The sequence below is a fragment of the Crocuta crocuta genome, unplaced genomic scaffold, assembly GCF_008692635.1.
Source record: "Crocuta crocuta isolate KB4526 unplaced genomic scaffold, BGI_CrCroc_1.0 scaffold95, whole genome shotgun sequence".
Taxonomy (NCBI): Eukaryota; Metazoa; Chordata; class Mammalia; order Carnivora; family Hyaenidae; genus Crocuta; species Crocuta crocuta.
The window spans coordinates 13,823,994-13,849,333 of record NW_027530971.1 but is presented as its reverse complement, the minus strand read 5'-3'; the positions used below and the strand labels follow the sequence as shown (position 1 = coordinate 13,849,333).

General features: G+C 38.4%; 1 protein-coding gene across 1 annotated transcript in view; it reads left to right on the top strand.

The window, feature by feature from the left end:
• The window catches only part of LOC144236168 (complement C5-like), a 59,377-nt gene extending 36,630 nt beyond the window's left edge, over positions 1-22,747 (top strand). Inside the window, 7 exon segments of the mRNA XM_077769777.1 lie at positions 1,392-1,521; positions 8,114-8,176; positions 10,376-10,573; positions 13,500-13,584; positions 15,751-15,824; positions 17,942-18,065; positions 22,551-22,747. Coding sequence (XP_077625903.1) covers positions 1,392-1,521; positions 8,114-8,176; positions 10,376-10,573; positions 13,500-13,584; positions 15,751-15,824; positions 17,942-18,027 — 636 coding nt within the window. The 3' untranslated portion in view covers positions 18,028-18,065; positions 22,551-22,747.
• The last annotated feature ends 2,593 nt before the right edge of the window (positions 22,748-25,340 follow it).

Below are 25,340 nucleotides of genomic sequence, written 5' to 3'. Positions count from 1 at the left end.
TGTTCTGTGGATCACTCATGGGAGAAGAAGCAAGGAAACAGATATGGTTGTACCAATGTCTGTCTTCTCAGTTAAATTTAAGGATAGTAATACCACCAGCTAATGTTTATTGAACACTATATACTGAGTATTATATTGTAAGACCTTTTAATTTATTATCCTATTGAATATTGACAACAATCCTATGAGGTGCAAACCAACAATAAAGATATTTAAAATGTGTTGAGACCTTGTTAGTGGAATTCCCGTGTTATGAATGAGGAAAACTAAGACACAGATTAGGTTACTTGTGTGAGCTGTGTGGAATCCAGCACAGGGTGGAATTGAGTGAACTTGTTTGATCTGAGTTACCCCTTTTAGTTTTCCTTTTAGACATATAAAGGATAATTACCCCGTTAATTTACTCTCCAATTTATTTTGTTTTATATGAACACACTTTATTCCTTCAGTTAAATGCTAAAATGCAGTTTTCTCTGGGAATAAACTAAAATGTAATTAAATCCACATTCAGAAACCTTCAGATGCAATCAGTTCCAAACTAGCTTCCTTTCAGGGACTGATGATATCATCTTGTTTACTAAACCATTTTTTAAAAATAACCTTATTGACTCTCAGAGAAAGGGAAAGAGAGAGAGAGCACATGTGTGTGGATGCCTTTTAAGCTAATATATAAAATTAAATTTCTTACTCCAGAGAAGAGATGTGAATAAAAATGCTGGGGTTTTGGTGAGTTGAATGTTTTAAATGCAAAGAGGTATGGAGAGGGGATGGTGTGGGAGACTATGTGGCTACACATGAACACTATGGCCATGAGTAGCTGTTTGTCTGCTCCTGCCCCCTCCCCAGCCACTCTCAGGGGGCCACATGGGTCATGGTTATGAATTCTCAAGAGGAGTCAACCCTCCTCCTTATCAAAAATAATTCACTGAGTATCCTTAACCAATTTTAATGTTCTGCCCTATCCTGGGTAGAGCAACAAAACACAGGGTCACATCTCTCTCAAAATTTAGAAACTAGAGCTTAGAAAAGGACCCTGAAAGGTAGTGAATATTTTGTTTACTGATTCATTCATTCATACATTTATGCAAAGGTATTTTTTTATTCAATGTATGTACAAAGCTTTAAGAAGGGAGAACATAAGGAGTTTCCCAAGAACTTCCATATCGAAGTTATATGTTTAAGGCTTAGCTCTTGAGTGAATTTTGATAGTATATATTCAAGAAGTGAAACCCAGTGAAATGCATTAGGGTTTGGGAAAACCAGGGAACTAGATCTTAACATTTGATAAGTGAGAGACTCGCAACGAACATTACCTACAATTCAAGTATTCCCCATAATGGCCACTAACTGTTTTTCTTGGGGGGGTGGGGAATGATTTCCTTTCTCAACAGTTACTGCAATTTTTACTTAAAAGTGACCAGGACTGTGGAAGCAGTGGTGGCAGGAATAGTGCTGAAGTGTTCCACTTAGCAGGACTCACCGTCCTCACCAATGCAAACGGAGGTGACTCCCAACAAGATGGTAATTCACCGTTTTCAACCAACTAACCTGAATATTCTTGTTATGAAAATAAGCCTCTTTTCCTGGACCTATAGTAATTCTCCCTCCAAATCCTCCCTGTTCCCACTGCATAATTTTTTAACTAAAAAAATTTTATATTATTGTGGTAATAACTCCCAACGCGAGATCTACCCTATTAACAAATTGTTAACTGAAGTGTTAAATACATTATTGTTGACTACAGGTACAGTGTTGTACAGCAGATCTCTAGAGCTTATTCATCGTGCTTAACTGAAACTTTATGCCTTTTGATTAGTGACTCTCCCAGCACCTGGCAACCACCATTCCACTCTTTGATTCTGTGAACTTGGCTATTTTAAATAGCTCATATAAGTGGAACCACATTGTTTGCCTTTCTGTGAGTGGCTTACTTCATTTAGCATAACATCTTCAAGGTTCATCCATGTTGTTGCATATTGCAGAATTTTCTTCTCTTTTAAGGCTAATTAGTATTACGGGCACACATATGCACACATGTATACTGTATATATATAATGTGTGTGTATATATATACATTGTGTATATACATTCATATATATACATACACACCATGGAATACTATACATACACACTCTTTATTCATTCCTCTGTTAATGGACATGTAAGCTGTTTCTATACCTTGACTTTTCTGAATAGGTGTTGCAATGAACATAAGAGTGCTACTATGTCTTTGAGATCCTGATTTGAATTCTTCTTAGTTAAGTATCTAGAAGTGGGATTACTGGGTTGTATGGCAGTTCCATTTTTATTTTTTGAGGAACTTCCATACTAATTTTTATAGCAGCTGTCTTACTTTGCATTCCCACCAACAGTGTGCAAGGGTTCAAATTTCTCCACATCCTTGTAAACATTTATCTTTTTTTTTTTTATATATAATACCCAATTTGGCAGATGTGATTTCTCATTGTGGTTTTGATTTGTGTTTCTCTGATGATTAGTAACACTGAGTAGTTTTTCATATACCTGTTGGCCATTTGTATATCGTCTTTTGAGAAATGTCTGTTTGTGTCTTTAACCCACTTTTCAATTGGGTTATTAGGTGGTGGTTTTGTTTTGTTTTGTTTTGCTATTGATTTCTAGGAGTTCTTTATGTATTTTGGAGATTAACCTTTTATCAGATATATGGTTTGCAAATATTTTCTTCCCTTTCATAGGTTATCTGTTCACTCTGTTAATTGCTCCCTTTGCTGTGCTTTTTAAGTTTGATGCAATTCTACTTGTTTATTGTTTTGGTTGCTGTTTTTTGTTGTTGTTGTTTTATTTTTATTTTGTAGCTCCTCAGGAATATTTTTTTCCTTCAAATTTTTATTTAAATTCTACTTAACATACAGCACAATACTGATTTCAGTGATTCATCACTTACATACAGCACCCAGTGCCATCATAACAAGTGCCCACAATATCCATCACCCATCTAGCCCGTCTCCTCTGTCCCTCCATCAACCCTTGGTTTGTTCTCTATTGTTAAAAGTCTGTTATGGTTTGTTTCCCTCTCTCTTTCTTTGCCCCCTCACAAATGTTCATCAGTTTTGTTTCTTAAATTCCACATGAGTGAAATCATATGGTATCTGTCTTTCCCTGACTTACTTCGCTTAGCATAATACACTCTAACTTCTTCCATGTCATTGCAAATGGTGTTGCTGTGCTTTTGATATCGTATCCATGTAATCATTGTTACAACCAATATCATGAAGATTTTCCCATATGTTTTCTTCTAGGAATTTTGGAGTTTCAAATCTTACATTTCCATCTGTATTCATTTTGAGTTGATTTTTTGTGTATGGTATAAAACAAGGGCCCAATTTTATTCTTTTGCATGTGGACATCCCATTTCCCCAACACCATTTGTTAAAGAGAACAGCCTTTCTCCGTTGTGTATTCTTGGCACTCTTTTTTTTTTTTTTTTAATTTTTTTATTTATTTCTAGGAGAGAGAGAGACAGTGTGAGCAGGGGAGGGTCAGAGGCAGAGGGAGATACAGACTCTGAAATTGGCTCCAGGCTCTGAGCTGGCAGTCAGCACAGAGCCTGACGCGGGGCTCAAACCCACGAACCGCGAGATCATGACCTAAGCGAAAGTCGGACGCTTAACCGACTAAGCTACCCAGGCGCCCCTCTTGGCACTCTTATTGAACATCAGTTGACCATATATGCATGAATTTGGTTTTGGGCTCTCTATTCTGGTCTGCATGCTTGTCTTTATATTGGGACCATACTGTTTGATTACTGTAGCTTTGTAATATCATTTGAAATCAGAAAGCATGATACCTCCAGCATTATTCTTCTTCCTCAGGATTGACTTGGCTGTTCATGGTCTTTTGTGCTTCCATATGAACTATAGAATTGCTTTTTCTGTTTCTGTAAAAAAATGCCATTGGGATTTTGATAGATTGCATCTAATCCGTAGATCACTTTTGGTAGCACAGACATTTTAACAATATTAAGTTTTCTAGTCTGTGAACATGGGATGTCTTTCCACTTGTTTGTGTCTTCTTTCATTTCTTTCATCAGTGTTTGTAACTTTCAGCAAGCACATATTTCACCTCCTTAACTAAGTTTATTCTTAAGGTTTTTATGGGGAGGTGCTATTGTAAATTAAATTGTTTTCATAATTTCATTTTTGGATAGTTCATTGTTACTGTATAGAAACACCACTGATTATGTAGATTTTTTTATACTGCAACTTTACTGAATAAGTTTATTAGTGCAATAGTGTTTTTATGGCGTTTTAATGTTTTTTCTATGTATACCATATTATCTGCAAACAAGGACAATTTTACTTCTTCTTTTCTGATTTGAATGCCTTTTTTTTGTTGGCTAATCACTCTGGCTAGAACCTCCAGCAGTATCTTACATAGAAATGAGGGAGAGTGGGCATCATTGTTGTTCCTGATCTTAAAGGAAATGCTTTTCAGTTTTTTCCCTTTGAGTATGATACCTGTGGCTTTTTATATATGTCCCTATTATGTTCAGTTTCTTTCCTTCTATTCCCAGTTTGTTGAGACTTTTTATCATGACAGAGTGACAAATTTTATCAAAAGCTTTTTCTGTATCTATTGAGACAATTGTATAGCTTTTAATTCTTTACTTGTTCATGTGGTGCATCAGATTGATTTTCACATGTTGAACCACCCCTACATCCCAGGTATAAATCCCACTTAGTCATGGTGTATGAGCCTTTTAATATGCTGTTGGATTCTCTTTGCTGGTATTTTGTTGAGGAGTTTTGCATTTATATTCATCAAGGAATTTTGGCCTGTAGTTTTATTTTCTTGTTGGTGTCTTTGACTGGCTTTCGTGTCAGGGTAATGTTGGCCTCATTAAATGAGTTTGGAAGTGTCCTTCTTATTTAATTTTTGGGAAGAGTTTGAGAAGGATTGGAATTAATTTATCTTTAAATGTTTGGTAGAATTCACTAGTAAAGCCATCTGGTACTGGACTTTTGGTTTCGGGAAGTTTTTGATTATCGACCCAAACTCTATACTAGTTATAGGGTTGTTTGGTCCCTCTGTTTCTTCATGATTTAATCTTGGTAGGTTTTATGTTTCTAGGAATTTATCCATTTAATTTCTTCTGAGTTATCCAGTTTGTTATCATGTAATTGTTCATAGTAGTTTTTTGTGGTCCTTTTTATTTCTGTGGCATCATTGTAATGTCTCCTTTTTCGTTTCTGATTTTATTTCTTTCTTCTATCTTTTTTTCTTAGCTAGGCTAGCTTAAGGTTTGCCAGTTTGTTTATCTTTTCAAAATACCAAGTTTTAGTTTCATTGATTTTTTTATATTTCATTTCTTTCTTTTACTAACTTTGGGTTGGGTTTGGTCTTTTTCTAGTTCTTTGAGGTGTAACATTAGGTTGTTTATTTGAGATCTGTCTTCTTTCTTAAATTAGGCATTCATTGCAATGAACTTTACTCTTAATACTGCTTTTGCTGCATCCTCTAAGTTTTTACATGTTGAATTTTTATATTTATTTGTCTTGAAGTATTTTCTAATTTGCTTTTTGATTTCTCCTCTGACCTAATGGTTGTTCAAGAATATGTTGTTTAGGGGCATCTAGGTGGCTTAGTCGGTTAAGCGTCCAACTTTCGCTTGGGTCATGATCTCGTGGTTTGTGGGTTCGAGCCCCACGTCGGGCTCTGTGCTGACTGCCAGCTCAGAGCCTGGAGCCTATTTCAGAGTCTGTATCTCCCTCTCTCTCTGACCCTCCCCTGCTCATGCTCTCTCTCTCTCTCCTAGAAATAAATAAAAATATTTTTTAAAAAAAAGGATATGTTGTTTAATTTGCACATATTTGTGAATTTTCTAGTTTTCCTTCTGTTATTGATTTCTGGTTTCATTCCATTGTGGTCATAAAAGATACTTAGCATAATTTCAATCTTCTTAAATTTGTTAAAACTTATTTTGCGACCTAACATGTGATCTATCCTGGAAAAGGATTGTGTGCCTTTGAGAAGAATATATACTCTGCTGTTGTTCGTTAGAATGCTCTGTATATGTCTGTTAGGTCTATTTGGTCTATAGTGTTAAGTCTCTGTTTCCTTGTTGATTTTCTGTCTGGAGGTTCTACCTATTATTGAAAGTGCAATATTGAAGTCTCCTCCTATTATTATATTGCTGCCTATTTCTCCTTTCAGTTCTGTCAATATTTGCTTTATATATTTAGGCGTTCTGATGTTAGATGCATATATAATTGTTATATATTCCTGTAGATTGGCTTTTTTATCATTATTTAACATCCCTTCTTTGTCTCTTATGATAATTTTGACTTAAAGTCTATTTTGTCTAAGTGTAGCTGCCCTGCTCTCTTTTGATTACCATTTGCATGAGATATCTTTTTCCATCCTTTACTCCCACAACACAGTTCTGATAAGCTTGTCAGCACTCTGCATGAACCTTCTCACCAGCAACCAACTCCCTCTAAGGAATAAAGTCTATCTTAGGTGGGATTAAACTGCTTCAGGATCTTTTCCTCTCTTGTATTGCTTTAAGGCCCTGTGATCAAACCTCACTTGTCTCCTTGGGGAGCACCTTAGAAGGAGTCTTATTCTGTCATACCACTGCCCGGCCTGCCTTTCTCCTATAATTTGCCACAAAAGCTCAAGCTTCACTTTCTCTTCCAATCCCACTCCCAAGCTGGCCTTGGAGAACTGACCTCTTCCCCTGTGCTAATTTGCTAGGGTTGCCATAACAAAGTAGTACGGACTGGGTGGGTTAAACAACAGAAACTGTTTCCCCACAGATTTTGGTGACCAGAAGTTCAAGGTCAAGATATCACTAGGGTAGATATCTTCTCTTTTCCCGGGACGGTTTTATGAGCAATCTCAGCTTTCCTTTCCTTTTCCCTGGACTCGAAGCAGCTTGCCACCACTCTCCGGTTTTATCACTCACCGCAGCTGCATGCAAGCCAGGTTCCCTCCCCTAACCTCCGTATCCCTGGGTCCCGCCCGCTTTTATCTTCCCCAGTTCGCACTCACAGCACTTATAAGGTTTCCTTCCCAGTGTACTCTGTCTCTTTCTCTTCCCAAACTCCTGTGGCTCAGTGTCCTACGACATCAGGCTTTCCCTGTCTGAGAGATGAGTGCAGGAGAAATGTACAGAGCTCCCTATTTCTCCGCCATCTTGCCTCTAGCTAGGGTAGATATCTTCTAAGCCTTCTTTCCTTGGTTTACAGATGACCACTTTCTCCCTGTGTCCTCACAGTCTTTCCAATGTAGATATCTGTGTTCTAATCTCCTGTTATAAGAACCCACCCAATGACCTAATTTAACCTTAATTACCTCTTTAAAAACCTTATCTCCAAATATTTTGAGGGACACGGGATTAGGATTTTAACATGAATTTGTGGAGGAAAACTGAATTTAGCACCTAACAGTCCCTTTTTTTAAAGATTTTTTAAAATGTTTTTATTTCTGAGAGAGAGAGAGACAGCAAGAGCAGGGGAGGGTCAGAGAGAGAGGGAGATACAGAATCTGAAACAAGCTCCAGGCTCTGAGCTAGCTATCAGCACAGAGCCTGACTCAGGGCTCAAACCCACAAACCATGAGTTCATGACCTGAGCCGAAGTCAGACGCTTAACTGACTTGAGCCACTCAGGCACCCCCTAACCGTCCCTTTATACTCAATCTAACATTATAATATCAATAGAATGAAACCCCTATTTCATGTCTTTAGACTTTTGTGATATCCAGGATAGGGATAGGATTTTACTGATTTTTGTGTTCTCTAACTGGGAGACAAAAGGCATTCATTAAATATGTTTTAAAGAGATGAATGAACACCCTTAAAAATGTGTGTGTTTGATGCTTTCTGTCTTACTATGTTTGAGCTTCTTGAGGTCATACTTTAGCAAAGAACAAATAATAATACTGCTACCAAAAATATGCTTACTCTCCTCATGTAGATCCCTGTATTAAGGGTATATAGATCAGAATTGTTGTGGGAAATAGAACAGATCTCTGATAAAATATACTCGGTTCATTCTGTGAACTGGTAATTTAGATAATCTGATGGAAGCATTTATTCTGAGGGATGTTCTCTCTCTCTGTTTTTTAACAGGTGGATCATTGGAGAAAATTCCCAGATCAAGAAGAGAATTAAAGGACGAAATAGAAAGTCTAGGTGCTCCAAAGTTTCATGTTGTTTTCAGAAGTTATGATGAAGTGATCAAGGATCTGCTACATTTTCTCATTCTAACTAACTGATATAGAACAGATGAAAAGATCTGTAGGAACACCCAGCTTTTACTCTTTATAGGAGTAAAGCAAATTTAGCGCAGTCTTAACTTAAAAAAAATAGGTCACCACTATAGCCATTCTCTATAGTTAGGATAGAGTTGGTTTCTTTCTAATAGTCTCATAGATCTTCCTCTCTCTTAGGGTAGCTGGTGCGGCATTTAAATATGTAGCTTCCACCATGTTCTCACAAAAGCTAGGTCTAATGAACTTTAGGATGAAATAACAATAGCTAGTGCTAATTGAGCACTTACTACATGCCAGGCACTGTGGATGCCTCATAATCAGATTTTCTCGTTGAACACTCACACCAATCTCATGCAGTAGATATTCTTATTACTTCCATTTTCCAGATGAAATCATCAAGGTCCAGAGAATTTAATAATAAGTAACATGTCCAATATCTTGGGATAGTGAGTGACACAGGTCAGACTGACAGTAGAGCCCACTATACAAGTGACTGCTGTGCTCTGAGGGGCACTACTTCAATCCATTTGATGTTCAGGAACTGGCGAGCTTATTTGGAAGATGGGTCTGAAGGAACCGATTTTAATATAGCACTTACGTTTTAGTTATACTATCAATAATGTCAAGGAGTTACAGGTATTGTAATTTAATAGTAATGATGATATTATCATTAATAGATGTTATTAATAATGATATTATTAATAGAATAATGATGATAATAATATAAAGCCCCCCCATTCCAGCAGGTATTTGCCAAAAAGGCATATTTAGAAGGCATCACATAAAACAATGTTTTTAGAATCAGAGACCAGGTTTGGGTCTCAGCTTACTACTTATAGCTATGTGATCTTTGCCAGGTTAAACAGAGACAATTTCTCTCTGCTCTGCTCTTAGGAGAATTGAATGAGATAATGTAGGTAAAGCACTTGGCTTAGGATGAACTAATGTTTAATGCTTTATTCTTTTTATTTTTTATTCTTTTCAGTTTTATTAATGTTTATTCATTTTTGAGTAACAGAGAGAGAGAGACAGAGACAGAGAGAACAGGCAGGGAAGAGGCACAGAGTGGGGGAGACACAGAATCCAAAGGAGGCTCCAGGCTCTGAGCTGTCAGCACAGAGCCTGATGCAGGGCTTGAACCCACGAACCCTGAGATCATGACCTGAGCCGAAGTTGGATGATTAACCGACTGAGCCACCCAGGTGTCCCAGTGCTTTATTCTTTTTAAAGCTCTTTCTCACCAAAGCCACACTCTCTGACCTAGGCTAGGCAGAAACTATAATCATTTAATGATGGCAAAGTGAGTTTCTGAAAACTGAACTGTGTTGCCAAGTCCAGATGACTGGAAGAGGTAGCGCGGCCACAAGTGTCAGAGCTTCCGTTCTGTGGCCCAGTGGCCTTTTCACTTTATGATGCTGCCTCTCAGCTCCAGCCCTGGCTCTGCCTCCTTAGCAGCTACGTCCACTGGGACAAGTCTCTTCCCCTTTCTGTACCGTTATTTCCTCCTTTCTAAATGACAGAGAAGACATGACCAGTTCTAAGGTCCCTTTCAGTGTTTTTTGAGAAAACAGGAGGGCAACCTAAATGAAAGCTCTTACTCTTCTATTCATCCACTCAGGCTTTGTGCTAACTGGCTTGACCAGCTTGGCCAAGTGAGTGTCCAGTGGAGAGTGACTATACAAGGGCTTTGAAGCCATATCCCATGAAAACATGGTCCAAATAAAAAAGCCCCAGGGATGTTAACTGGAGAAAGGATGAGATTTAGGTAGTCATGATGACTATCTTCAAATATTCAAGAAAGTGGTGATTATGTGACTTTTGCTGCACAAAAGGATTAATTCCATGAGTACCTATGTCAGCACCAGTAATAGGAGTGAGAATTTGGTTTAGAAGATGTCAGGAAGAGTTCTTCAGCAATTAGAGCTCCCTGAAATGGAACAGGTGGTCTGGAGAGGAAGCAGCTTCCCATTCTGATACCTGTACCAGCAGAGGCCGGTTGATCATTGGTGCTGGAGAGGGTGGAACAGGGGATACCAAGGAGGAAGATGGACCAGAGCCTGTAAGTCTAGCCCCAAGACTTTGTATCTGTACTTGGCTAAGAGCAGTTGTATTATCTCAGCATCCACATTCAAACACCCGCTCATCCGGAAGTGCTGTTGTGACGGAGCCTTTAAAACGGAGGAGAGCTGCGAGCAGAGAGCTGCGAAGATTAAGTTTGGCCCACGTTGTTCCAGAGCTTTCTCTCAGTGTTGTAAGCTGGCAGATCAACTGCGGGAGACTTCTTACATCTCTGTAATGATCGGAAGGGATGATATATGTAAGCACTCCTTATTTGTGTACAGTACAGTAAGAAGGTACCAAGCCGAGTCTGCGCTGCCATAGGAAGAAGTACTTCCAAATTTGGTTTAATGTAGAAAAGATGAAGTATAAACTCCCGCCAGTTTGGCTTGAAAAAAAAAAAAAAAACCCAGAGTGGTCAGAGGCAGTAATACTAGTTTGGATACCACTAGTCACCCTAGTCTCACTAACTCAGTGTATAGCGGTTGTAGGTCATTATCTATCCTCTAAGAGCTAGTTTGTGAAATGGAAATATCTGACTGAATAACTCTGTGATACGCATTTTGTGCACATACCATTGACCACACATGGGTCTTAAAATCTTGCATAAAGACAGTAGTAGACTTTGAAGAATCAAAATATCGTTCTTGATTCTGCCACAAAGCATAGCCCTCAATAAGAAATTTTAGAAGGAAAAGGAATCCCAATAAGTATACACAAAAAAGAGTTTCCTTTAGTTCAGTTTCACATGGTTTCATGGAAAATTCTGATGAGTACAATTTATTAAAATTTTGTTTCATTTTACTGACCTACTTTTCCACCTATTTTCCTTGGTTTCATCTGAATTCTACTTAACTGCACTACTGTGGAGATCATGCAAGTTAAGACATGATCATAATTAAGAAAAATATTGCAATGTTAGCTTAATCTGACCCTTTAAACAGTCAGTAACTTTTTAATTATTTATTATTTTAAATTTTTTTAGATTTAGTTTTTTCCCCATTTTATTGAGATAGAATGGGCATATGACACTGTGTAAATTTAAGGTGTACAACATAATCATTTGAATTATGTATATATTGTGAAATGTTTACCACAATAAGTTTAGTTAACATCTATTACCTCTCAGAGCTACAATTTTTTCTTCGTTAAATAACTTTTTTTTAAAAAAGCATTTAATAACTTCCTTCTGCCTTTCCATGAACTTATAAAAGGGTATAAACAAGTAAACTCTGAAAAATATTTTAAAATATAAAACTTGTCTTAAATCTTCAATAATAGTGATATTGCTGGGAAATCCTCCTAAACTTATGAATGCACATGATAGAAATATTTTGTATTAGCTAAAAAAATATATGAAAGTACTATAATCTACAGGGTCAAAAAAGCCAAAGAATAAAATTTAGAGGAAAATCAATAAAATATTTAAGGATAACCATTAAAAAACTTCTGTCAGTTAACTGTTTTCCTTATGCTCTGCCTTGTGTCCGCATGATTTATTATTCATTGCGTGACTGGGGAGGCCATTTTCCCTAACTCCTCACCTCCTTCCCCTCTGGCAACCATCAGTTTGTTCTCTGTGTTTATAGGTCTAATTCTGCTTTTTGTTTGTTTACTGTTTTGTTTTTTTGATTTCATTTATGAGTGGAATCATATATTTGTCCTTCTCCAGCCTGACTTATTTTGCTTAGCATAATGCCTTCCCTGTTGTTAATTCATGTCCTCCTTTCTTCTCGATTAGACTTGCCAGAGCTTTCTCTGTCATACTTATGGTCTTTTTATTTTTTATTTTTTTAGCAAAATTGGAAGAATTTTATTTTATTTATTTATTTATTTTTTACAAATAGATTATTGTCAAGTTGGTTTCCATGCAACACCCAGTGCTCATCCTCACAAGTGCTCTCCCTCATGCCCATCTCCCCCTCCCCCCACCCATCAGTCCTCAGTTTGTTCTCAGCATTCAAGAGTCTCTCATGGTTTGCCTCTCCCCCCCTCCCCCCACTGAGATACCACCTCAAGCCAGTCAGCGTGGCTAAAATGAGCAAATCAGAGAACTCTAGACGCTGGTGAAGATGTGGAGAAACGGGCACTCTCCTACACGGTTGGTGGGCATATTGGTCTTTTTAAAGAAACAATTGTTTAGTTTTGTTAATTATGTCTATAATTGTTTTCTTTTTTATATAGTCCATTAATCTCCACCTTCTACTTTTATTTGTTTTGTTTTATTGTTCTTTTTCTAACTTTTTAAGTTAATTATATTTATTTTTCATGTGAGTTATGGATTCAGGTGTCTCCTTGTATTTCTTACAGATTTTCCTGTATGTACTTCAAAGCTGTGTTCCTGAGTACATAGTTTATGCCTATCTCTTCTTTTTAGCAAAATATAATTTTATCCACATAAAATATCTTTTTTACCTCATTTAAATGTTTTGAATTCTATTTTATCAGAAGTTATTATTTAACTACTAGCTCATCTTTTGTCAGTTTTTGGCCTGTATATGGTTTTCTATCCCTTTATTTTAAACTTTTCTCTATCACTTGGTGCTGTTGTATAGCTTTTAAATCCATTTCTAGATAAGTTTTCTTTTCTTTACCTGTTTTAGAATGTCTAACTTGTAATGAGATATTTTAGGCCCACTCAAGTTTGTCAACTTTATACTTATTCATGTTCTCTTATATTTTCTATTGAATATGCTTCCTTATTGTTTCTTTATATCCTTTCTTGCCTTTTGTTGATTTGCTTTGGCACATCCTTCTTTACCCTTTTATTAAAAATTTGCACTTGTTTTCATTAGAAAAACAATACTGTATAGAAGAGTGTGAAGTATAAGGTAAAAATTCCTGACCCCTACACGACCTGCTTTCTAAGACATTGCCATTATTTCAAATTTTTTATATCTTTCCAGAAATTTTCTCTGCCTATATAAACATTTCTATCTATACCTGTGTCTGTGTCTTTGTATAACATTTTGTTTTATACCTACGGGAGATTACCATTCTGTATTTTGCTTTTTGCATGTAATGTATGTTTGACACCTTAAATTAAGGATTTTATTTTCCTATTTTGATATCACAAAAATTAAATGATCAAATTCATTAAAATACTTAAAGATTAGCCATCATGCTTTAACATGTAACTCTATTGTATGTTATGTTTACCCTCTGTTTTTATATTTTTAATTTAGATATACCGAGGCAACACATAGTAATGTTTGAAAGAAGGATTTTCTTAGAAAACGGGTTATGGGAAGCATATCATGTTTCTAAAAGGTATTCTAAGATTTATTGTTTTTTCCTTAGGAATTTTTAAAAATATTCAAATATGATAAATAAGTGGTCTATCAGTTTTCAGAGGGTTTCTTTGATAATTAAAGATACCACTGACATTTGATCAAGGTTAATTTGGTTGGCTATTGGTTTGATTTTTCCCTCAGTAGCAGGGTTAACTGGGCACTGATCTTTGCAGAAGAATGCCATTTCACTTACCTTGAACTTATACTGAGCATGTAGTTTGGGGTGACATCTGGGCGTCATACTTCTGCATAGTTGTTTCAGTACTTCTAAGCAGACTGCGGTGTGTAACACACCAATAATGTATTCATCCATTTAGGTATGTATTTCCAATGCTACTTATCTACATAACAAATAAGAGAAGGCAATGTTTTCCTCATCTTATAAACACACACTGTAAATAACTGATTATCCATAGGGTTGAAGAAATGATCCATTTTTCTTTCATTATCATGACTTGCCTGATGCCCAACAGCCTCCTTTACTCTCCCTGATTCCAGTCTTATCCTCTTCTCTAATTCAGTCTCTAAGCACAGCCACCCATGTGATTATGTTAAAATCCAAATCGGATCATGCCATTTCCCCACCTAAAGCCACTTCTCCATGACCCATCAGGCAAAATCTATGTAGATTAAGACCCTCTCATCCACTGCTCTTCCCAACAGTTCCAGCCCGTCTCCCAGCAGCCTTTGCCACTATCCTTGATTGTGCCTTCTGGGCTCCAGCAATACTTGCTCTTTGCAGTTTTCTTAGATTTTCCTGGAAATCCTTTCTTAACCCTCCACTCCTGACAAAAGTCATTTCACATTTGACAACCCAGCTTAGACACTGTTAGAAAAAGTGGCTCCCAAAGAATTAAATACTTACCTCTCTGCATTCTTACTGTAGTTTGTATGCTTTTATCGAAGTACTTATTGCCTTCTGTGATAGTGTATTTGTTTACATATTTCTCTCCTCTTCTAGAATAAGTTATTTAAAGGCAGACAGCTTGTTATTTATCCCTGTCTTAGGACTGTGCCATGCACACAATAACTACTTAGGAAAAGTACTGTTTAGACTAAATAGACTTTGATGTTCTGAAAATTCCTTTTGTGTCAACTGTTTTTGATGACTCTACTTTTCTTAAAAGTAGTGTTCACTGATGGGGCGCCTGGGTGGCTTAGTCGGTTAAGCGTCCGACTTTCGCTTAGGTCATGATCTCGCAGTTCGTGGGTTCGAGCCCCGCGTCGGGCTCTGTGCTGACTGCCAGCTCAGAGCCTGGAGCCTGTTTCAGCCTGTGACTCCCTCTCTCTCTGACCCTCCCCTGCTCACGCTCTCTCTCTCTCTCCTAAAAATAAATAAAACATTAAAAAAAAATTAAAAAAAAAAAAGTGGTGTTCACTGAAAATAATTTAATTTTTTATTTGGTAACTATCACAGCCCTTTCCATTTGTAAAAGTCAGGCAATGAAAACAAAACATGGGAATATATTGAACCATGTCTTAATCCATCTGGGCTGTTATAAAAGAAAACCACCAACTCAGTGGCTTATAAACAATAGATATTTATTTCTCATGGTTATGGAGGCTGAGAAGTCCAAGATCAAGGCACTGGCAGATTTAGTGTTCAGTGAGAGCCCATGTTCTGGTTCACAGAGAACCGTCTTTCACTATCCCCCCTCATGACAAAAGGAAGTAGGGAATTCTCCAGGACCTTCTGTAAGGACACTAATTCACTTCATGAGGGCCCTACCCTCATGATCTGAGCACTTCCCAATGATCTCACCTCTAAATGTCATCACACTGGGGATTAGATTTCAGTGTATGATTTTGGGGGAAACACAAGCATTCAATCTATGGCAAACCATACGTATATGCCTGTAAGCCAGCATTCTTGACCCACACAGCTAGTTCATGTCGTTCAACTTAGTTGGTGTAGAGACAATTGTCCTGAGAATGAAGGAATCCCTTGTTGTCCTTTGTTCTTTTTTTTTTTTACTTTCTCCCCACCGATGGCCACTGATTTAACTTTGTTTTCTTGCAATTTGCTTCAAGAGCCCATATGTGAAAACTATAAACATTTCTGATTAATAGACCATGTTAAGTTGGTTCCAGGTTAACTAAGCCTCACCTGTGTGTAATAGCTATGAAATATTTTATTTTCTAGGCATCAGATAGAGTTGGTGCTACCTGGTTTCCTAAGTACCTGGGAAATTCAAGCTGTTGGCATTTCAAATAAAGGTAAACAATTCATGATATATTGAATTAAGGAACAGTTTATTCAGTGCAATATATTTATCGTTTTATTGACAGTCTACCCAGAACTTTGGCAATAGCATATTTTAGACTCTCATTGTAACCTCATATGAAAAAGATTTATCTATATGTTTTTGAACATATTTTGTTCATTTAATGTTTTTGTAAGCCATCATTATATGAGCAACAGTTTCAAGTTCCTACTTTCCTAAAACCTTTCTGATTTGCTGGGAGATTGAAGTGGAGGATAAAAACAGGACTCATTAGTGAGTTCTCTCTCAAACTATGGAACAGTGCAAATCAATATCATTTGTAAATTGTTTTTAAGAATATTTATTTGAAGGGTGCCTGGGTGGCTTAGTTGGTTGAGCATCTGACTCTTGATTTCAGCATCGGTCATGATCCCAGGGTTGTGGGATCAAGCCCCACATCAGGTTCTGCCTGACAATGGAGCTTACTTGAGATCTTTTTCTCTCTCTCTCTCCCTTTACTCAGCTCACATACCCCCACTCACATGTACTTTCTGTCTCTTTCAAGTTAAAAAAAAAGAATGTTTATGTGATTTTTTATAATTCAGTATTTTACTCATTAAATTATTTCCATAATGTATTAATGTCTTTGGCTACACTGAAAAATAGGATGGAGATGACTGCTAAAAAAAAAAAAAAAAAAATCTATGCAGTTTTGTAACCAGAGCACTAACAACAGCAACAAAAGAACGATAAGTCTAATAAAGTTCTAAAGTTATTAAATTCTAACAAAAAACATTATAGTACATACAGTACTCAATCTTAAAAAAAGAAGACAAGTAAAGGTAGCTTAACAGAAGGTTGTGTGAGGGATGGCTGTGGTGGCTGAGTTAGAGAAATGTGTACATGTCTGGGGAAGCTGACAGCCAAATGGAACCAGGAGGAAAATAAGTGGGGTGAATGGACATTATATCATAGTACGCTGTTCCTCATTTGCTGGCTGCGTTCAGCTGCGTAATGTACTTTGTGTTCAGCTCTATTACATGCTGGCAAAAAATATTGAAGTGCTAGGGGGAAAAGCGCATATGAATCACCAGAATGCTGCTATCATTCCCTAACTTAGCAGTCAACTGTGAACTAAGAACATTCTGGCCTATACCTGGAGCCGAACAGACTGTGCCTAAAAAAATGTTGTGGGTATGTGCTTAATATCTTTATTCAGTGCTTTAAGGAAATGATTCCAGGCTAGTGGAAGTCACTGATGTTTTGTGGTGGTGGTGGTGGTTGAAGTTCACGATTGATGGTGGAAATGAGAACACTGACTGGATATGTGATGATACTAAGAAACTCTCATTGTTTTTGACAAGGAGGTTTATAAAATGGATTTATTGTCTTTGAGAGATATATACTGGAATACTTATAGATAAAATAACATGGTACTGGGATTTGCTTCAAAATATTCCAGGAAGTGCAGGAGAGACAGGTACAGAGGAAACAAAAATGGCCATGAGTTGATAATAATCACTGAACTGGGTAGTAGGAACATGGGAGTTCATTATGTCATTTGTTCTACTTTTTATATAAGTTTTAATTTTCCTATAACAAAAAGAGTACTTTTTTAACTTTGCAAATAATCATAATAAGGACTCTTTATTTATGGCCATTATTTGAATGTTGAAGACAAAGTCCTGCCCACCAGATAGCCCCGTGACTCACTCTGCCACAGGTTCTGAGCTTCCCCTGACCAACTTGCGTAGGAGAGGGCCCTTCCCTCAGCATACGCTCCCCCTCATGACCCGACCTTCTTTATATGTGTTACTGCCTAATGGTTCATTACATATTGTTTATATCTTCCTGACTGGAGGGAAGATTTTGCCTGTCTTGTTCACTATTGTATCTGCCTGCATCAGCCAGAACAGTGGCCAATGGTAGTAAACTCTCTAAATATTAATTGATTAGAGAAATAAGCATCACTAAGTAGAACTTGCAAGAAGAGCAAAACCTAGGGAGAGGGGGGAAGGAAACTCAATACCACATTTTTCTCTGCCTCAAAGTAAATTACAAGAATTTTGGAGAAGAAGAAGTACTCTGGGAGCCCCCTAATGTGCTTCTGTGCACTGTCACCCCTCACAGGTCTGTGTATTGCTGACGTGCTGCAGCTCCAGCCACATAAGGACAGTTTCCTGGTCGTAAACAACAATGTGACAAGAGTCAATTAAGAGGGACAACTTCCCACATTAAAGTTCCAGGAACCTAAGTAAGTAGATGAAAGTGTGGCACCAGAATCAAGGGCTGAGAAACCTGATGGTAAAACCACTACACACAATTCATTTTAATGTGGCATGAACACTGCCCTTAATGCAAAAGGATCCAAAATCAGAGAGGACTGGGGTGAGAGGGAGGGGAAGGGGTAAAAGACTCTCAAGTTGTATAGAATTAACGTATCACCAGAGAAAAGGAATGGAAGTTTAGGTGAGGATAAGGTTATATTTTGTTGGGAACGATGGGAGTTGAGGGAAGTCTTCCTTAGATTAATCCATAGAAGCACAAAATAGACTAGTTGTTGCCAGGGGTGGGGTGGGGACTGAGAGAGGTGTGGAGTGACTGCCTGCTGGGTAAGGAGTTTGTTTTTTTTGTTTTTTTTTTTGAACAATGAAAATATTTTGGAGTTAGATAAAGGTGGTGATTGCATAATATTGTGAATGTACTGAATACCACTGAAGTGTTCCCTTAAAAATGGTTAATTTAATGTTACATGAATTTCACCTCAAAGCAAAGAATAGTCTTCTTGTACTGGCTAATGTTGGGGAGGGGAGTGGAAGTCCCCTCCTCGGTAAAAGTAGGAGGACTGGCAGGTAAAGTCATCTCTGTCCCACCTACCCACCCCTCTGGACATTTGGGGTGGATCTCAGAAAATGGGTAGGATTTTCATAAGTAGAAGTAATGACTTGAATATTTTATGATGATAAAACAGCATACATATGGAAAGGGAAAACCATGGACAGTTTATTGTGGCCAGACCCTAGTAGACTTAGAGGTAAACATTCGATTGAACTTCTAAATTATTCCCAGAAGCAGACTAAAGGACCCTTCCCAGTCTTACAGTGAGTTGATGGCAGACTTCAACCTGGAACCTTGGTCTTTTGACTTCCAGGCTTGTGTTCTTTTCACCACAGGAAAAAAAAATTGATTCCATATGCTTTAGAGCATCAAATTGGTCTTAAATAAATTGTGCTAAGAGTTGCACTATATTTAAAAATGAATATGTAATCCAGGAATTAAAACTCCAACTCTCAGTCTGGAATGACCGAATAGTTAACACCAGTTTATCTTTCAGAGTTCCAGTGAGAGCCATTTGCTTGGGGAAACTTCCATTAGCCCCAAGCCCTAATAGAACTGTTACTTTCCTTTCTGTTTATCTCAAGCCTATCATTACACTCTCATAAGCATGCTTATACAGCTAATGTCTGTCTCTCCTACTAACACAATCTAACATTTACTGAGGACTTACTCAAGGTCAGATCCATCCTAAGCTTTTTGCAATAATTCATTTACCTAATTTTCACCATAACCCTATGAGGTATTTCATTTATTCTCCCTTTATGGATAGGGAAACTGAGGCACATAGCAATGAATTTGTGCAAGTCAAACAGTGAGTAGAAGAACCAAGACCCAAGTCCAGCCAACTGACTCACGAGTCCGCACACTGAAGCTCCCTGAGAGCAGCGATTGTCTCTACAATAGCGTCCTCAGAGCGTGGGCACAACCAATAGCTGTCAAATAAATGCACGCTCTCAACGCAACCTCAGGAATGGCTCATACTTGGCTGGGTAGCCTGAGCAAATCACTCAACTCTCTGAACTCAACCTTTATCCTAACCATCATGTTTAGAGTTGTAAAGCCCAAATAAAATCATGGATGTGAAAACAACTTGGACAAGAATGAGTGTGTAAATAAATAAAAATGTAAAGGATGACACAGTAAGGATCCTTCATAAATTATATTCTTCTAAACACTTTAATTATTTGAGAAAATCATAGATTTGGATTCAGTTTTGTTCAAAATGCATTTTAAGAAAGGTTAAGATAGAAGTCTTTTTCAATGGCATTATTTGCCTCAATGAGATGCATTATTTGTCTCAATGAGATGCATTATTTGGTAACAATTCTCACTGGCTTGAGTAGCTTGCAAACGATGGTAGCTAATTGCCTTTTCTTTTTTTTTTTTCTTTTTTTTTTCTTAAATAGTTTATTGTCAAGTTGGTTTCCATAGAACACCTAGTGCTCATCTCAACAAGTGCCCTCCTCCATGCCCATCAATCCCCTTCCCCTCTCCTCCACCCCCATCAGCCATGAATTTATTCTCAGCATTCAAGAGTCTCTCATGGTTTGCCTCCCTCCCTCTCCCCAACTATTTTTCCCTTTCTACTCCCTCATGGTCCTCCGTTAAGTTCCTCCTAATCCACCTATATGTGCAAACATGGTATCTGTCCTTCTCTGCCTGACTTATTTCGCTCGGCATAACACCCTCAAGGTCCATCCATGTTGCTACACATGGCCAGATTTCATTCTTTCTCATTGCCATGTAGTATTCCATTGTATAAATATACTACATCTTCTTGATCCATTCATCAGTTGGTGGACACTTAAGCTCTTTCCATGTTTTGGCTATTGTTGAGAGTGCTGCTATGAACATTGGGGTACATGTGCTCCTGTGCATCAGCACTCCTGTATCCCTTGGGTAAATTCCTAGCAGTGCTGCTGCTGGGTCATAGGGGAGTTCTATTGTTAATTTTTTGAGGAACCTCCATGCTGTTTTCCAGAGGGGTTGCATCAGCTTAATTCCCACCAGCAGTGTAGGAGGGTGCCCGTTTCTCCACATCCTCGCCAGCATCTAGAGTCTCCTGATTTGTTCATTTTAGCCACTCTGACCAGCGTGAGGTGGTATCTCAGTGTGGTTTTAATTTCTATTTCCCTGATGATGAGTGACACTGAGCATCGTTTCATGTGTCTCTTGGCTATCTGGATGTCCTCTTAGAAGTATCTGTTCATGTCTTTTGCCCATTTCTTCACTGGATTGTTTGTTTTTCAGGTGTGAAGTTTGGTGAGTTCCTTATAGATTTTGGATACTAGCCCTTTATCTGATATGTTGTTTGCAGCTATCTTTTCCCATTCCGTCAGTTGCCTATTAGTTTTATTGATTGTTTCCTTTGCCATGCTAATTGCCTTTTAGACAGAAGCTTCACACAGGTCTTAAATTCTCCCTGAATATATTGGAATATGCTCAATTTCATTTCCTTCAGGGTTCAGCTTTCATAGGATTTATGTATATTATTTATGCTTTTAATTAAGTCCTCAAGTAGAATGAAAGCACACTTAACCTTACTTGGAAATTAATTTCCATTTAAAAATTTTTTCAAGGTTTTATTTATTTCTGAGAGAGAGAGAGAAGCAGCGTGAGCAGGGGAGGGTCAGAGAGAGAGGGAGACACAGAATCTGAAACAGCCTACAGCCTCTGAGCTAGCTGTCAGCACAGAGCCCAACGCAGGCCTCGAACCCATGAACTGTGAGATCGTGACCTGAGCCGAACCTGGATACTCAACCGACTGAGCCACCCAGGTGCCCCATTAAGTTCCATTTTAAAAACAGTAATGGGGTCTCTCACTTTTGTTTGGCTGTCCTAATTATAAACCCATTAAATAAATGGTTACTTAAAAAAAGAAAGAGGTTATGAAACAGATGAATCAAAAGCAATGAACTGCTCTTACTTCTGGTGGCCATTTTTATTTCTATTTATTTCTAATGCTTTTATTAGAAGTGAGGGCCCTGGAGCAAGCCCTGTAGTAGAGATCCAGACCTAGACATCAGCCTCAAATTCTGGCACCATAAATAACTAAACCTTCAGATTTTTACTCAGCTCTTTGACTCCTTTGGAATACTGTAGCAACTTGAGGTTATGGATTTCAAGTCCTTCTGTATTAAAGCAAGTAAAAAGAGGGAATCTTTCAGAGGCAAATTCATTGCCAGTGTTCATTCAACCCACATTATTAGCATTGACTCAGGTGGCGTACACTGAGATGGGGATAAGAAGTCACTGCTGAAGCAGAAAAACTACAGAAAAATTCCCAAATACCACCTTCCACTGTTATCAGTATAGAAATTTCCTTTTTTTCTGCAACTGAGATAATTTTATAATAGCAAGGTCTGCTTGACCAAACTCGACCTGATACCCTGATTTGTACTGGTTGGACCCTGGTCTAATCTTTTTGGCGGTCTGCTCATCTCTGGCTACTTATAGCCAGAGAAAAGATCTCCTTAGTTGAGTACCTTGCTGACAGAAAAATTCACCTTTACCCCCTGTAAGCTCAAGGTCTTAAAATGAAATATTTAAATATATTTTTTATGAATTCTACCTTTCATTACAAAAGAATACTCTGTATTGCCAAAAATAATAATCTTTGGTAGTTCTGCTAGAATTCAACATCATGTTTCGGTACTCATGAATATAGAATGCAAAAGATGAAAACACTTGTGTCAGTGACTGCTAACTAACCCAGAATTCATTCTTTCTTTCATCCTAATTATCAAAACCTGAACTTTCGCAGGCCTCCATTTCCCTTGAAGTTGGGTACAACCTATTCCCAAGTCTCCTAATGAAATGTATATACGGGACTTTGAGGAAGGCTGCTCAAAGAAAGTGGATTCAACAGGAAGGGATCTCTTTTCTGCCTTCTTTTTTGCAGCCCTCATCTTACAAACAATGGCTGGAGTTCCAGCAGCCAACATGGGCCATGAGGTAACACTGAAGATGGAAGCTAAATGATAGCATGGTGGAACAAAAACATAATGGCCCCTGCCTCTGATGATATATGGAAATGCCACTGTAGCCTTGAACCTCTTTTATGTGAGAGAGAAATAAACATTTACCTCATTTGGGCAACCGTGATTTTGGTTGTGTGTTATATACAGCAGAACCTAATTCTAATTATTATAAAGTCATTTTCTTTCCCTGGCCCTGTGTAGTTCCCCCATCATAATGCTCATCACAATTTGGTTTAACTGTTTGTTTGACAGTCTGTACTCAACAGTAGACCCCAAGCTCCATGAGCATCCTGTCTACTTCCCCATTGCTGCCCTAAACACTGTCTGGTACATTTTACGACCCAAATAAGCATTTGTTGAATGATTGACTGCAGGCCCACCTAAATCTCAATTCTCTCTTCTCTTCTCTCTTCCTCTTCTCTATCCTTTATAGATTATTCCAACTATCAGACTTCTCCTTCTGGTTAAGCCATACTTCATCTCTCTCCATCCCTAATGACAACCCACTCATCTCTTTATATCATCCCAGTATCTCATCCTGCACCATTCCCATCCCTGTCTACCACATCCTGCATTCCCAAGCCAGGGATGCCTGGGATGCACTCCACCAATTTCACAAGGATGAAAGACCTGATTCTTAAAAGGGAAGGCTAGGATGCTAATATGGGCCTTCTCTCCAAGTGCACTTGAAGCTAGACCCCATGTGACACCTGGGGCTGGGGTTCCAAAGACCCTGAGGGAATTCTTAGAGACAATTCCAAGCCTACACCATGGCCTCAGCAGTTCTCAAGGGGCCCTTTAGTCATGGCCTCTGCCAGGGCTTGGTGCACAGGGTCCCCCCTAATGCAGCAGAATTAGCCCTCCCCCTTTCCCAAATCCCTGTGGTCTCAGCCCCAGATTCTGTCCCACAGGAGCTGCTCAGATGAGGAATCCTGCCCAGGAAAGTGAAGAGGCCCCCAGAGATGTCCACACTGAGCTGCTTTTCTTGCTCCCCTAACAGAGGAGAGGAAAAGCTTTATAAGAGGCCCCACCCTCACCCCAGTCAGGTCACATCCATCTCCCCCAACATCGTATTTTCTTAAGGGAAAAGTGCAGAACTCCAAGAAATGATTCTAGGCAAGATGCTGTTAAATGATGAGTACATGTAATATAGGATTTGGCATCTACTTCTCCTTCCTCATATTATATATGCCTTAATTCTGATCTTTGAATGTCTGCCTCCTCCCTGGTCTCTCTCTTTCTTCCTTTTTTCTTTGCAGCTTTAAAAGTTTGTAGTAAAATATATATAATATTTACTGTTTTAACCACTCATATGTATACAACCCCGCGGCATCAAATCCATTCACAATGTTGCATAACCATCAACATCATTTATACGCCAGAACCTTTTCATCATTTTTGCAAAAACTCTGTGCCCATTAAATGATGACTCCTCTTCCTGATCTGTTTCTTGATAAGGGACTCTGCCTCGACCTTGGCCATTCCCTGGCCTCAGCCATACAGTTAGGTAGGTCCTACCTACTTGTCAATAGTCCACCTTACCATGATTTTCTGACTGGCCTCTGGAGGAATGCATCCCAACGTGACCTACCTGTTATGAAATCACTTTCTTAGACCCCTGACACTGGCTGCCTCTCTTTTGTCTCTTTCCAAAAGTGCCCTGTAGATGCTGGTTGCCAAGAGGAATGCTTTCTAAACATCTACAGGCTAGGACACTGTCTGTCTCACCCTTGGGAGCTGGCTTGCTTCCAGGTCATAACTCCTAACTCATGCCAGTCTGTAAGTCTGCATCAAGTAACAGAGCTATTGTGTCCTTTTGACAACCATCTCCTTCCCGAACACTTGTGCCTCCTTATCATTCTCCTCCCAAGTTGCAATCCCTGCACTACTTGCCCTGTGCTATTTGAAGAGACCCCATGGGATGTGCTAAGAGACTTACCTTTGGAGTCAGACATGGCTCTGCTCCTGGCTTCACTACTCCAGAGCTAACTTCGCGGATATACAGCTTGTGCAGTCACATAGGGCCCAGCACTCAGAAGGGCCCCACACTTGCTTTTGAAATTATTAATAACTTTATCTTTGAACGTATGTCTTGTAAGTCTGATGGGGAAATGGAGCATGCATGTGAACAGAAGAGATATGTGCAAACGCATCCACCATTCCTTTTCTACTCACATAGAACATGCACCATACCCCATGAACACAGAATACCAGTGGACCCACGATGCACAGTTGAGGGAAACTCAAAGTGAATACAAAGTAAGTATGTCATGTGTATGATTGAGCAAGCAGGGTGCTGACAGCCCTAGAGGCCATGTATTCCTTTGGAGCCAGAACTTGGTTTGAATGCAGAAAAAAAAAAAAAGCAATGGCATTCTAAGAAACACAAATGACAGAGGAAGCTCATCAGATTCTTTCTTACTCATGTTATTAGCCAACGACTTACACTAAATATGATGACAAAGAAGGAAGGGGAAAGATAGGATAACCCATAGCTCCTTTTCCACTCAGACTTTTCCTATTCTTAAATAAGCAAAGGTAGAGTGTTGGTCGAATACACACATCAGAAAGTAAAATAACAGTTGAGTTTGTTTTGTGCTGCATTTCCAATGTTGTAGTAGGAACAAAATATACATGCATGTATGAGCTGTGAAAAACAAACTGGTTTTGGTGATTCTGCATATGAATTAAGTGCTCTTATATTTGCATTT